Genomic DNA, 15,902 nt, shown 5'->3' on the forward strand with positions numbered 1-15,902 from the left:
TCATCGGATTGAATAGGTTTCATTTTGAAAATCAAAACTATTTTGATTTTTCTCAATCCATAAAATACACACACACATTTTCATATTTTGAAAAATGTACACATACTACTACAAATATTGACATCAAAATTTGATAGTGTATGGGCCGCTTAACATAGAAATAAATATATAAAATGTCGGATGGAATTTGACACTAACATTACAGCCCAGTTCAGTCAGCTGGGTATTGCTGTTACCTTTTATTGTTCTACCATGCCGTGCCTAGTCCCGATCCGCACTAGCGTGAATTTCATTAAAAAATTTCATGAAATTAGGCGTTCTTAAATCGAATTCCCCACTACAGCAAATTTATGATTTTACTCTACTATGGAAGTCGATCTAGTGACGCATAATTTCATGCAATTGTTTCAATGAAATCACTCTAGTGTGGACCGGGACTTACAAAAAAGGGAATGATGGCAAAACGGAGAGCAAGAAACTCGGCACTAAAGAGGACTTATTCTCAAGAATTTGAAGCGTTGCCATGATACTTCAACGATTTCGTTAACTAGAGCACTGAACATACCCTTCAATTTTGCAATGTCACAAAACTCATAGCCACGTTTTTTATAACAAACGCCGAAACTACTTTGACATTTCTTGTTGCCAATTTAGTTATTGTTTATTATTGTTTTACGTTGCCCACGAAAAACAAAAGTTATGTTTGTTGTTGTTGGTATTCTTAAATAAGTCAAGAGCTAAAAATATTTCCAAAAATATCGTCATCAAACGCACTGAACGGGTCAAGTGTTTGACAAGGTGAGGCAGAAATAAAAGAAAAAAAATTGTATAATTTGCATAAACAAATGCAAATTCTCTGCATTTTTTCTTATTCATTAAATATTATTGCAATAGTTCAATTATAGAAACTAAAAAGGTGATATGTAAATTGCTTGTACACAGTGAGTTATCATATTTTTTCTGTGGAATTTGCATTTTGGTGTTGGACTTTTTTGGTGTTGATGTGAACCTTAAAATATATTAATTTCACGATATTTTCATTAATTGTGTTTTTAGTTCAAAATATTGTACATTTTATAAATGTCTGTTAAAGCATTGTTGACGGTTACAATTGTCCGTTGAAGTTTAATGGTCATTAGTGAAAAAATTCAAGTTCAAGTTCTAATGTTTTAACCCATTGTGTTTCGTGTGTGCCAAGTGCATTATAGTGCGATCCAACTGATTTTTAGTAACCCTCTCCACACGATGAAATACATTTAGTCCCGTCCATACTAGCGTGATTTCATTGAAAATCACATGAAATCATGAAATTGTTGTACAGGGTAACTTAATTTAAGTCCCTGTCCACACTACCGTGAATTTCATTAAAAAATTTAATGAAAATAGGCGTTTCTAGATCGAGTTACATAGTAAAATCATGAAATTGCTGTAGTGGGGAATTCGATCTAAGAACGCCTACTTTCATGAAATTTTTTAAGTCTTATGCCACACACCGAAACTTGCACTAAAAACTTTCCCATTTTATAGGGTCCTTAAATCGAATTACTCACTACAATTTAATATAACTACTCTACTATGGAACTCGACCTAAGATCGCATAATTTCATGAAATTTATTTCGCCGTGTGTCAGGGGGCTAATGAATTTCACTCTAGTGTGGACTGGGACTAAGAAGCCCAAATTTCATGAAGTTATTTCATTAAAACTCGCTCTAGTGCCTACGACAAATAAACAGCAATGGGTTAAGACTTTACATTTTTGCTCTCTCACCATAACTGAACATACTTCATAGTATGCTCTCTACATGTATTTTTAATCGTTGTAATTATGAATAAAGGGAATAGAAGTAATGCTTGGACCTTAAAAACTGACCAACTTACATAACATTTTGAACTGCATGTTTAAAATAAGAAAATAACTCCCATGTATCCACGAAATTTTTCTCTGCATCTTCTATACTAAACATACCCCATAGTCTCTTTTGTCAGATTCTCTTTCTCCCTTGAAATAAACAAAGCCAATGCGGCTTATTAAATTAACGCCGTTACTAATGTGATGTGACGCTTGTTGGCATTCTGTTGTTTATTGTTGTGTTTTTTCTTTGCCTACGAAAAGACTTAACATTTATCTTTTAATTTCTCTGCCTGTTTATGATAGATCAAAGATGGGGATAATACTAGCAAAATTTCGGGTAAGTTGTTCTTTATTGAAAAACTAGACACATTCTTACTAAATATTTACATATTTTTGCAGAAAGAAAAATCGACGCAAGAGGTCCTCGAACAATTGCAAGAAAAAATAGATGAGTTGGAAGATTTTACATACAATACACAGGAGAAAAAGAAACGAATTGTTGGTAATTTTCTAGCGATCTCCATAGGCATATACATTATTGCCTTTGCTGCATTCTATTTTATTTATTTTCCACCAACATGGAGAGATCGCATTATTTACTCCATTCCATTGTTGCTGTTTCCTATCATGTAAGTAAATGCTGTATCCCGTTTGGATACTAGTTGCAAGGTAGTTTTTTTTTCGTGTTAAAGACATTTAATATGATCAGGTCTTAGAGAAAGGGAAGGTGCTGGCTGCTACGATTGGTTTGAGTCATTGCACTGGACTGGATGGTTTATTCATAGCGTAGCGGTGACAACAACAACGCTATGGTATGTCACTATATAGCAAAACGAAAAAGAGATTGTTTAACGAAGGCTTACATTAAACTATGATGAGTAATGATGATGCACATCGTGAGGGGGATATTATTGCCGATCAATGTGCGCCCAGTGTAGATTTAAAACTAAAACCAGACTTTTTGTTGGCTTCAACTGTAGGTTTAAATTCAGGACAGATTGTCGAACAGGAATGTGTGGGATTTGGCTTGTTGTGTGACAAAGGGCCGAACAAGAATACATACCTGTTGCCAAACCTACAACATATATTATAGTGTGACATTATTGTTTCAAGCTTTTTTCAATAATAACGAACGTGATTGTAGTTATACCCTATACCACAATGTGGAAAAGGGTATAATAAGTTTGTTTTCCCAAAAATTCATGTAACGCCGCGAAATATTCGTCGTAGACCCCTCATGTGGTATACCAAACTTCATATCTCGACGAGATAAAGCGATTTAGCGATGTGTGTCCGTCCGTCCGTCCGTCCGTCCGTCTGTCCGTCCATTAAAAATTGTAATCAAGCTATAGGCCGCAATTATGGACCGATTGTCACGAAATTTAGTATGGAGGTCGGGTTTGGACCAGAATAGAACTGATTAGTTTTTGGCGATGATCGTGAAATGTTAAAGGGATGAAATGGACCAAAAACAAAATTTTTGCTCGATTTTGTAGCCGCTCTGTAGGTCGCAATAATAGTCCGATCGGCGCGAAATTTTAAACGTAGTTTTGGTTTGAGATGAAGAAGTAGCGTGCAAGCCAACGGTATGATCGGATAATATTTAGCGGATTAAATTGATCAAAACTTTTGTGTGAAAATTGGTTAAATTTCTAATGCACATCTTATAACAGCTAGCCCGGAAAGCTAGTGCACAGGGATAGTGGTATAGGGTATCACATGGTCGGCCCCGTCCGACTATAGTCTGTTCTTACTTGTTTTTAATTTGCTATATGCACTGGGTGCACACATTTCGGTCACCATCCCCTTTTAGCTCGATCTTCACTGCATATTTTAGACGATATAATCAGTTTGAATTTATTATGTCAATAGATGCACTTTGATTTTGAAATGTTCAATTGCTATTTTCCTTTAATGTTTATTTAAATTTCCTTAAATTGTATTTCCTTTTTTTTGCTTACAGCATCATACTCCTGCGTCACTTATTCACCTGGTATTACCAGAGGAAATTGAACAAAAACTCGAAACAATTAACAGCCCTCAGGGCTGAAAAGAAAAAAATTCTCGAAAAAGTTATGGATAAGGAGACTTACAAAGTAGCAGTCAATTTGTTGGCTCGTTTTGCCGACAAACCCAGCCGGTCAACTTACACGGGTAAGTACTACCTTATGGTACTAAATAATCTGTTACTACTTATCAATTGTCTATTTTCCAGCCACTTCAAATTTACGCACACCTGCAAAGGTAAATCCATCATTGAATCGCTCCCTACCCGTAACCGCAATGAAAACAACACAATTAGCATTGACCTCATCTGCTCAAAAAACACCAATAGGAAATGCTAATACATCTACACTTAGCAACAATAGTCCACGCACGACAAATGTCAGCACGGCTTTATCACCCCAGTATGGCAGTGTAGCTAATCAAAGTGGCCAATTGGTACGTCGTCGCACCCCTTTCCCTGTCGTAAATCAAAATGAAAAGGGGGTATTTGAGAAAATTGTCGATGTTTTAATTGGCGATGGACCAGGTGATCGTTTTGCTATGATTTGCAAGGAATGCTTTGCTCATAATGGTAAGTTAAAGGAAGAAAATACTTTTCTAATTCAATTTCTTTGAAAATTAGAATGCTGCGAGAGCATAGAATTTTTTGTTTGTAGAAAGACTTTCAGTTTCACGTGGTTATTGCAGAAACAGTTCTGCTGTACATCTTTGCGGCGAAAGCTTTTATTTCCTGTACACTTCGGAAATTCAAACCAATGCAAAAGAAAAAAACTTGTACCTCTATTATTTATTTGGTGCGGTTCCAATCCACATACAGGACAAGTGTTGGGTATCGTTCCATCAATTCGTCTGGTTCTTAACTGGTGTTTCCCTTGGCAGCTGGCGTTTTTTTTTTTTTGTTGCGATGGGGGATGGTCTCCGAGTACGGCATTCACATTGTACCTTTATACTGCCTGCGCAACTGCATCAATATTGATGCAATTCATGCTTGTCTAATAGGCTCTTTGATCTAGAGGTTCCCGCTTAAAAATTTGACCTCTTTCTCTCTCCAGATTATGAAGATCTCTCTTGACGTGTCTGGGTGGGGGAAGACAGAGGCTCACGGCGGCGTTGGTGTACCGGTAAAAAAAGCCGTCCAGGTTCTGAATGCAGTTGTCGGTCGCATGGACTTCTCTGGCTCAGTGTGGATATGGCGTGTGTGGATATGGCGTGTAATGCTCTTGTGGTACTATGCATTTTCCGGAATCCATGCTGATTTTGAGCTACTGGGAAACTTCTTCTCATCATGAAAAGAAGTAGTGCCCCTGGAATCTATGCTATTAGCGACGAGAAGGAAAACGGCCTGTACCATTTGCCTCTGCTGACATCCTAGCCATGCTTCGCTAGCGCTAGCACCCTGCTAACTTTCTAAGCTTCTAGTATGGGTGGTTAACGATATATTGAGGACACTTGTTAAATACTCAACCCCGGATTTTTCCAGTTGATTAAGCATTTCCATTGAGATTTCGTGTGGTCCAAACGCTTTGGGCCATTTCGCGTTTCGGATGACGTCTGCAACATCCCACATCGTAAATTGTGGTCGTACCCCCGGGGCTGGGAGGGCTCTTATACCGCGTTCCTCTTCGCCTTATCACTCTCCGATTGTATAAAAAATCGACCAGCGGGTATGTAGCGAACTCTTGCAGCTGTGATGATGTCCCGGAAAATTCAGCTACCCGAGGATTTGAGGAATGGACAGCACTCTGTAGTGGTGACTGAAAAATTTTCGGAATCCTTGTCAGTCAGCTTTTCCATGATTCAGAAAATGGTCTGAGTCAAGGGAAACAACGGAGTTGTGGCAATCTTCTCTTATCCTCGTAGGAGCGTATTCCTTTACCGTGCAAAACCCGGAGCTACCAATCTGCTCGGCCAGCGCTGAACCCCTCAGGTCAATACCTAGGGCGGAGTGTCAAAGCTTATGGTGAACATTGAACTCCCCTCGCATCAGACGGTATCTTTGGAACTTTGATGATATACTAGCTAGGATTCAGTAGCGGGTTCAACCTGCCTATTTCCCAGACTTCGGTCACAGTGATGGTGGCTATAGAAATATTAGTAACCTCACGCTTTGAGCCTCATGGCTGTGGTTGGTACCGAATCGACTGAAGGAAGTGGTATCTGCCGCAATATTCTTCTTCTTTGTCGTGACCAAAAAAGTATCTGTTAAAATACGTTTCGGGTCTTTCGGAGTAGTGAGGTGATTGAGGTCATATCTTCCTTTTACATTTTTGTCATGAAATAAATTTTAATTTCTTTTAAAAATCGTTGGACTAATTGCAATTCTAATATTTTTTAGGTATGGCTCTAAAGGAAGACTTTGAGTACACTACATTTAGATGCGCATTCTGTAATGTTTTGAACCCGGCCAGAAAGGCAAGACCAGTAGCACCACGTTTGACGCTTAATGCAAATGCACCTGCTGCTGGTGCTGACAATGCTTCTCATTCTTCATCGGATGAAAATGATGATTCAGGTAAATTCGAAAACCAATTTTTTAAATACATAATTTAATAAAATTCTCTAACACTCTTGTGATTTGTTGGATTTTTCCAGATGATGACGTATCCCCCATATCGGCAACACAATTTACAACACCATTAACATCGATGACTGCACGTAATGTAGATACTTCTTCATCGTCCGAGGACGAAGTTAGCCAACCAAAATCTGCAAACAAACCCTCGACAACAGCAGCAAATACAGCATCAGAAGAGCAACAAACAAAACAAGATGAAGCACCCAAAGAAGATTTTTTAAAGTCTGAAAACTTGGAAAAGTCTGACTCGGCCATAGATGATGAAACCATGAGTCCTGTAGAATAAAACAATCAAAGAATGATAGGTGATTTAGGCAATCCTTAAATACCAGCCAATTAAAGTTGAATTTATTATCCCTCTTTCTTTTTCACATGCATTTTGTTACTTAGCAATTACTTTTTTTATATATACTTTTTTCATTTTTTTATGCATTTCTATTAAAAATCTTTTTTATATAATTCTTAATTTTATTTTATTTTTTAATATTTATAATTTTTTAAATTATGATTTTAAGCATTTCTAATGCATTGCTTTTATGCTTTTAATAAGTCCTTTCTTTAGATAACCATAAGAATACTAATTTATTATACATTTGCATAAAGAAACCCCCAATCCCAAACAATTTTGTAACATTTGATTAGAATTATTATTACCTATGAAATTAAGTAAAGCAATGTTTAATAATCTTTTTTTAGTTAGATGGTAATGAATATTAAAAATATTCATTCCATAAAATTGTCTAATAAAAAAAAACAAAATTGTAAATTATACTTAAATTAATTTTAGAATAAACAAAATTTTAAAACATTAAAGCTGGGTCATTTACAAGTCTCTCTATCAGGGATTCAAGTATATAGACTTTTTATTTCACACATATTTTAAAGTGAATGCTAATCAAATTCAAATGGGATTAAATATATTCTGTTGTATTGAAATGTTAGCGATTAAATCCATCCCACCCGCTGTAATAAATAATTCATATTTAGAAATATGACAAAAGATCAAATGTCAGTAGGAGAAATAAAAACGTGATAATATTTTTATAATATGCATGTAAATATTATTACTTCACGCAAATAAACAAACAGAAAAATAAACAAAAAAGAAAGGAACAACAAAATTACAAAATAAAGGCGTCACCGTGATTTTTTAGTTATGCCGTTGTGTGCCACCAACGCATACAGTGGTATGTTAGGTAGAAATACAACAGAGCATTGATAATGCACTAAAACGTAGAAAAATCAGCACGTTCCGCTATATAAACGAATTATAAACGATTTGGAGTAAACTAATAGCTCTACATTTTGCATATTGAACGACGGCACTCCTATGAGGATAAGAGGAGATTGCCACAGCTCGCCCGACATCAGACATGGTTCACCTGGTTGATAAATGATGTAACCTGGCAACCCGTAATTTCGCTTAGCCTACCCGACCATGGAAAAGCAGAATGGCAGGGGTTCAGCACAATTTACGATGTACATCAAAACGTGGACCGATACCAATAAATTTCTGGGTGAACGTTTTGTAGCCCCGAATAAGACTAATGGGTCTATCTTGTATTGCCACTAAACTTGAGTTGCGTTGTCAGTTGTCTGCGCGACTGAGACGAAATGTTGTACCATTAATGTCAACTCAACTGGGTGGTCGATAAACATGTTATCGATCAGTGTTTTTTCAAACTTGTGACCTCTATTCTCAAAAAAAAAAAACAAAAAACATTTTAAAAGTAATTGCGCTTTGGATAACTCTTTTGTGTATTCTGGACAATATTTTAATATTTTGGCTGAGTTTTCGAGCAAATTTGGAAAACAACCCAAGATTGGAATATAACCTGCCCATTGAATCTTCGGATCGTCAAGTTTTATTTGCTGCCCCAAAAAATGATAAGTTCGGTGGAATTATTTTTTGATGATGAAGAAAATGTACAGGACATTGCATCTATTAGAAGAAATTTGAGGCACAAGTCGAATCCATTGGAATTGCCATCTGCACTGTAAGCTGATGATCATGTGGAAAGATCTGTATAATCAGTAAATTATTTCAAAATACGCCTTAAATATTTTCGATTGCCAAAGGATGCCGCAGTTTACGTTGTGGAAACGTTAAAGGATGACTTCAAAGTAAGTTACAGATCAACAGCAATACCCCCACTTTTAAAAGTGTGCGCAGCGTTGGGATTCTTGGAGGAGGGAAGTTTCCAAAAGTCCCATGGCAATGATTTCAACAATTGCATGGCTCAATCTACATTGTCGAAAGTATGGAAGGAAGTTGTCCACTTGATAAAGGACAAATTGTGCCAAAATTAGATCGTTTCGAAGTTGACAGAGGAGGAAAAAAGGCAAAATAAAAACCATTTTTATTCAAAAACGAAAATCCCTGGTGTAGTTGGCTATATAGATGGAGGATGTTCGTCATTTGTACTTAAACTGAACCTACTGTATTTGTCACCAAATTCATTTGCAAAAGATTTGCTGCTGTCCGCTCCAAAGGCGATAAATTCACTTATTCAGCCCAATCATGAACATCATCTCACCGTGAGTTTTCTCACTCTCGCCTCCTCCCTTATTATAAACAGCATAAGGGAGAACAAAACTCACGTTCGTGAGAAAAGTAGCTATCATAAATGTCAAAAAAGTGAGAATGTGAGGCAATTTTCTCTCACCACAGAAATCAAGGTGAGTTGAACAAAAAAATGTAACTATGGACATTTTTTATAGAAAAAATCGACAAGAAACGAATCTTTTGCAATGATTATCAATTGTATTTATTTGTGTTTTACGTTAAAGGTAACAAATAAAAAACAATTAGAAATTCTTTTGGCAACTATACATGTTTATCCGTGTATCAATGAAGCAAGGAAGACCTCAATCGAGTTTGGCGTAATTTGGAGGTGAAGTTGAAGTTGGCCAAAATTTTTCAGATATGGGAAGCGGTTCAGAATCATATGATGAAAACAGGAATGGAAGAGGAACATATCAGGAGCAACACCTTTCTAAAAATTTTTTTTTAGGTACTTCGCTAAGGTTCCCAGCAAAATATTCGATGCCAAAGATTCTATTCAAGCATGAGTGCAAGTTATATGTCACCTTTTTACCACCTTCGCCCATTCTTTTGTCAAGACTGTGACCCCTAAAAGATCCAAATCATTTTGGATGGCATCTTCAATAACCCAGTGGAATGGTATCTTAACAACCACCTTGGCATGGCATATTCCACGAACAAGCCACAATAGGAAGGATTAAATTTATAGAAAAGAGCATGTTTATATTATATAGCCTTTTGCAGGGTTAACCTTCTTGAAAATTGAGAAATTGTATTTAAAATCCATGAAATTGGTTCAAATGTTGAATAGGATCCGAATTTCACGAATTGTACTTAGCATTCATATGATTGATCCTATTGCTGGAGAAGAGATCGGATGTTTCACGTATTGTATTTATTTACAATTCTTGAAATTCCTTCCATATGCTGAAAATGGGATCTTTCACAACTTAATTTGAACTAATACAAAAGATCCAGTGAGATATTGGCATCGCATGGAACGACTTCCACAAAATTTTGCTTGGTTTTCTTTGTATTCCTCAGCGTTTGTCGTTTCGCACATCATTCAAAATGCAATATTAAACATTTTCATTTCTTTTTGCCATTTAATGACCTTTAAACGGTTTTTGTTCACTTTTTTGCAAATTGCGGAAATTCTTCGGGCGTAAATAAACAATTTTTACGTACATATGTATGTATCTGTCAAAACAAAACAAAAACAGCTGTTACAGATGTTGCCACATATCAAACATTTAATATTTTTATCAATTACCAAGTATTTTTAAAGTGGATTGTTGATAAAAATTATTTTTCGTTTTAGAAATATTAATTTAATTTAAAATAAATTAATGTTTTATAAAAAAATTACGAAATTAGTTATTGCAAAATTATTTGTAAATAAAATAACGATATGGCAACGCAAATTATATTTTCAAGGGTTCACAAAATGCGGCACTATTTTCAATTTTCAAACTTGTGAAACCCTCTTCACTTTTTTCGCTCCTCCCTTGTCATTTGTGATAGGTCGAGACGTGAGAAGTGAGCTGCAACTCACTCGTGAGAAGCTCCCTACGTGAGTATTCATGATCGCTATGATTGTGATGGACCACCACCAGTGTCGATGAAGTTTATTGTATTTTGAGGCATTTTCTTCTTCAACTTTGCTTTAAAGTGAATACAGACTCTGCCACTCTTCATCAGAGCTCCGAAATACTCGCTCGAATTCTACTCGCGAGTGAAATTCGAGCGAGTTCGAGCGGGAGTACTCGCGCGAGTAGAAAAAATAAAACGAGTATACTCTATTTTTACTCGTCACTCGCGAAGCATATTTCAGACTTCCTCGTTTTTACTCGCGAGTGAAAAGTGTTTGCGAGTACGAGTACATGAAGAGTACGAGTTTTGCAAGAAAAAACGAGTGGGAGTGAAAATGCTCGAAGTAGAATACGAGTTTACTCGAAGAATAAAATCGAGTAAAAAGGAATTGATAAATTTTTGGAAATATTTTTGTATAGTGTTGGTGGTAAGTTAATGGGGGGGCAAGTTGAGGGAGGGCAAGTTGAGGGCGGGGAAGTTGAGGGGGGGCAAGTTGAGGGCGGGGAAGTTGAGGGGGGGGGGGCAAGTTGAGGGGGGATAAGTTGAGGGCGGGGAAGTTGCCCTCAACTTAACCCCCCCTTAACTTCCCCGCCCTCAACTTAACCCCCTCAACTTGCCCCCCCTCAACTTACCCGCCCTCAACTTGCCCCCCCTCAACTTGCCCCCCCATTAACTTACCACCAACACTATACAAAAATATTTCCAAAAATTTATCAATTCCTTTTTACTCGATTTTACTCTTCGAGTGAACTCGTACTCTATTCCGTGTATTTTCACTTCCACTCTTATTTTTAAGCCCCGAGTACTCGCGAGTGCTCTCAAATAAAACAAAAGAGTGGAGAGTAAACTTCTTTTAAAACTCGCACTCTTCGAGTACTCCCACTCGCTGGTACTTTTCACTCGCGAGTAAAAACGAGCAAATCGGACTTTTTACTCCCACTCTTCGAGTACTCCCACTCGCGAGTACTTTTCACTCGCGAGTAAAAACGAGCAAATCAGAGCTCTGCTCTTCATACGTTCGTGTTGGAGGTTCATGGCTGTTTAAACTGTCCGAAATGGACCTCACGCTTCATCCGCTGTGGCTTTGGTCTCACCAAAACTCCCGAATTCCTCGGGCTAAGTTTGGATTTTCACTCAGTTTATCAATTAATATTTTTTTATTAATATTAATAATAAAACTGCTGCTTTGTCGTTATTTTCACCATATTGATACACAAAATTAATTAATGATGCAAAGAATCAATAACTGTTAATAAAATGTTTATTTTTCCTTCTATTTTACTTCTTGTTTCTTCGAAAATGTTCACTGCAACTGAAAATTTGTGGTTGCTGAAAAACAGCCGCTTCGTCAACTGAGATTCGCAACTTCAGTTGAGAGTTGCCATACGTGGATCAATTTTGACAACTGGCAACGCCACTCAACGATAATTGTTATCGAAGATCGACCCCTAAATACCAAATTTCAGCCACTTTGTATCAAAACGTGGAGGTGGGAGGTACCGTTCTATGGGGGCTATATCGACGCCTCCAAACAATAGTATGCTAAGTCGACTTAACATGTTTTCAAGCTCTTTACATTTTTATATTTAACGTCCTTTAACTTAAATTCTGTCAAATTTTGGTAATAATCGGACAATCCGAACAGAAGTTATAAACAAATATTTACTTATCATAGTACTGAAGGTCAAAGAAATTTCCAAACTTTTGGAGCTTGTCCTGCAAAACTCACAGTTCAGAATTAGCGAACTATTATTTGGAGGTGTCGAACGTCCTTTAACTTAAATTCTGTCAAATTTTGGTAATGATCGGTCAATCCGAACAGAAGTTATAAACAAATATTGACTTAGCGTAGTACTGAAGTTCAAAAAATTTCCACACTTTGAGAGCTTCTCCTGCAAAACTCACTTTTTAGACTTAGCATACTATTATTTGGAGGTGTCGATATGAAGGCGTGGCCCTATACCGATAAAATTCTGGGGAAAAGTTGTACACCCCCAACGAAGACTATGTACCATATTTCAGCCACTTCGGTGTGATAATGAAATTAAAACATCCAACATAACGAAAATCGGGTGGTACCGTTCTATGGGGGCTATATCAACACGTGGACTGATATAGCCCATTTGCAATACCGAACATCCTAGGAGTAATAGAAACTTATATACAAAATTACAAAGCTCTATATTAAAAATTGCGAGCTGTATCTTGATTTCAACTAATTTTTTGAGTTTCCGACAAAAATCGGTAACATTAAACTCAAAATTATGAATGAAGAGTTCAAACAAAAGTTGACAGCACGGTTGCTATCGGTAGAAGTTTACAACTACTTTTAATTGGTCGTTAATTACCGAAATTATAAGCATTTTTATTTTATCGATTTTTGTCGGTAACTCAAAAATGGGTTAGAGAATCGTACTACTGATCAGGAATATATCGCTCATTTACACATCTCAAAAAATCCAGGGGCCTAATTATGTGAGTCGATTCGATCGAGAAATTACTCGTGAATTTGTTTTCGACACGATAAAGAAACGGCATTATAAGTCTCGATCGAAAACGTTTAAGCATTGTTATCGATTTTTTCGATAGTAACCGGTAATCGAACTGTGAAAACCGGTAATCGAACTGTGAAAGCCTAAATTTTCTTTAAGGAACATAATTATAGGTAGATGCCGAAAAAGTATTTATTTTAAAACAAAAACGAAAAAAGCATTATTATGAATGAAAAAATGTAAATTTTTGTGAAATTTTTTGAAAAATACTTTGAATAATAATTTCGGAATAAAGTTGTGGTAAGAAAAGAAGAACATTATTAATGTTTGGAAATCCTTTTTTAAATTGTTGTGACATATTGATAATGCATCTACCTTAATAAACGTACGGTTGTTTTGGCAGAATTATTAGAAACATTCTTGGTTGGCGCAATTTTTATAAGAAATGAACATAAAATAATAAAATGGATCCATCTGTGTTATTCTTGTTATCTTCTTCTGACGAAGAAGATGACAACATTAATTTAATTCGTAAACAAATTCGTTCACACGAATTTATCTTTACCGGAAGCTGCGTATGTGTTTTAAAGTATAAATCATAAATTGATCAATTTAAAATGTATATTATATTTCTTCGCAGATTTCTACAGATATTCAGGCTGACAAAAGAGGCTTTCCGTTATGTACTTTCTTGTTTGGAATTTTCGTGCCAAAGTTCAAAATCTGTCCCCCCAATTTTGCAGTTGGCAGCAACGTTGTCCCTTTTGGGAAGTGGCGGTTTCCAATATACTATAGGGAATGATTTAATTTTAGGTCTGTGTCAGAGTGTTACATCAAAAATTGTTAAACATGTTGTAAATGAAATGGAGCGAAAACTATGCCCACAACATATAAGATTTTCTCCAGAGCAATCTACTCTATGTAAGGAATCATTTTATACCAAATATGGAATTCCTGGAGGTTCGTATATAATATTTAATATATCATGCAATAACAAAATTATATTAGTAATTGGATGTGTTGACGGAACCCATTTTGGCCTACAAAAACCAACGGAAAATGAGCATATGTTCTTTAACAGAAAAGGCTATCACAGCCTTAACTCTATGATAGTAAGTTTTGTTTATAGAAAATGTTATTTTCATCAAATTTTATTTACATGACTATAGATTTGCGATCATGAATATACAATTTTGGCTATATGTTCCAAATATGGCGGTGCGGCGCACGACTTATTATTATTCTTACTTTGTTCAGAAATCTTCACATTTATTAACTAATTTATCTGTATTTTGCATAAACGAAAGCAAGATTCAATTTGCACATTACTTTTCTTGCATTTTCTTTCCTTTTGCTTGTTTACGATTGGTAATGTAGCAACGAGAAATGTCTCGCAGAAAACTGATCGATAACTCGATAATTTTACTCGATACCGAATGTTATCATACCAACTTTGGGTACTCGGTTCGAAAAAACTCGATATCGACTCACATAATTAGGCCCCAGTTTCGAGAAAAACGCGTTTTAAGTTGGCGATTGAAATTTGACTTCCCAACTTAAAAAGATTATTACACAAAAACAAAGATCACTACTTGGTCCATATTTTGCAGACAGCTAGCTAGATAGCAGTGCTAAATCAATCATGATTTGAAGTGTTTTAGTGCTTCATAACCTCGAAAAACTTTTGTTTTGAATTATTGGCAACTCGTAGTAAATGAGCTGTAACTCGTCGAATTTTAGAGATTTCAGCATGAAAATTTGGCACAAGATAAAGTGGAAGTCGTAGAAAAAATAGAAATTGCTAACTCAAAAAACTCATTTTTTGATTTATGTCACTCTTTGAGTAAATGAGCGATATATCGTCACCTGAAATGCCCAAAGACGTAACCCACAAAGGGTTACGTTGAGGGTTACGTCTTTGGGCATTTCAGGTGACGATATACTTTATAGGGTCTCCGATGGAAACGGAATGACAAATTTAATTATACCCTCCATATTATGGTGGAGGATATAACAAGGTACGTCAAAGTTATAAATGTCAGATACCATAAAATTTGAAAAATATTTTTTGTAAAATGGTCCTAAAATTACCGTTGTAGCTACAATTTGGTCCAACATAGTCATTATTCAACAGACCGCCGATGCTGTCTAATAGTCACTATAATCAGCTTTTTAAGCGAAGTCTGTGCATAATTAATACGATCTTTAGTCGAATGTCAGATTATAAAAGTTCTACGCTCTAAAATTGACGGGCCAAATTGACTTCTATACCTTCCAACCATGCACGTCTTCGTAAATCTTTATGGTTTTCTCTGCGTAAAGGGGCCCACACACTATCAAATTGGCTTGTCCAGCCGATGAACCCCTTACGTACGTGTGTGCTTGATAAGTGTGTAGCAAAGCATTCAATCAGCCTTCAATCTGCAATCGAAATCTTAAAATTTTCTCTAAAAATTTATGAACTTAAATTTTTTTTATTTCTCCACAAACACATGTTCTTTTTTCCAGAATTGCTTTTTGACAATTTGAAAATAAACTGGGGATTTCATTTCGAAAATCAAAGCTATTTTCGATTTTCCTCAATCCATAAAATTCACACACACATTCTCATATATGGTCTGTTCCAGAACTGCAAGAATCTACCCAGTAGAAAGTGTCTTCAATACAACATTGATGACTCGTGCACGACACTTTCAATTCGTTGAGGACTCTTTGCCGACAGCCCTTTGGGATCGTTGACGACATTTTCACACAAGTGTCCCAGTATTCATGCACGACAACTTGGGTGACAGGGTAAGCGAAGTTGTCGTCGACGACGATCTTGATGACTAAAATCC

At 36.2% G+C, this 15,902-nt stretch overlaps 1 protein-coding gene and 1 long non-coding RNA gene across 3 annotated transcripts; both read left to right on the plus strand.

The window, feature by feature from the left end:
- Nucleotides 1-661: 661 nt before the first annotated feature.
- Nucleotides 662-7,248, plus strand: Lnpk (zinc-ribbon metal-binding protein lunapark). 2 transcript variants are annotated; one of them, XM_073991409.1, is made up of 8 exons: nt 692-798; nt 895-941; nt 2,157-2,190; nt 2,253-2,482; nt 3,817-4,007; nt 4,069-4,431; nt 6,196-6,372; nt 6,453-7,248. In XM_073991409.1, the coding sequence occupies exons 3-8, from the start codon at nt 2,164-2,166 to the stop codon at nt 6,719-6,721; spliced, it is 1,257 nt and encodes a 418-aa protein (XP_073847510.1). In that variant the 5' UTR covers nt 692-798; nt 895-941; nt 2,157-2,163; the 3' UTR covers nt 6,722-7,248. The 2 variants fall into 2 exon arrangements, with proteins under 2 accessions (XP_073847509.1, XP_073847510.1); XM_073991408.1 differs by lacking the exon at nt 895-941 and having other exon boundaries at nt 662-798.
- A 6,714-nt stretch (nt 7,249-13,962) lies between these two features.
- On the plus strand, nt 13,963-14,408 carry LOC141404969 (uncharacterized). The gene is made up of 3 exons (XR_012413117.1): nt 13,963-14,025; nt 14,074-14,177; nt 14,235-14,408. It is a non-coding gene; the product is annotated as an uncharacterized lncRNA (long non-coding RNA).
- Nucleotides 14,409-15,902: the final 1,494 nt, after the last annotated feature.

This window comes from Musca autumnalis, unplaced genomic scaffold (assembly GCF_047663935.1).
Source record: "Musca autumnalis isolate F117 unplaced genomic scaffold, ASM4766393v1 scaffold_5, whole genome shotgun sequence".
Lineage (NCBI taxonomy): Eukaryota > Metazoa > Arthropoda > Insecta > Diptera > Muscidae > Musca > Musca autumnalis.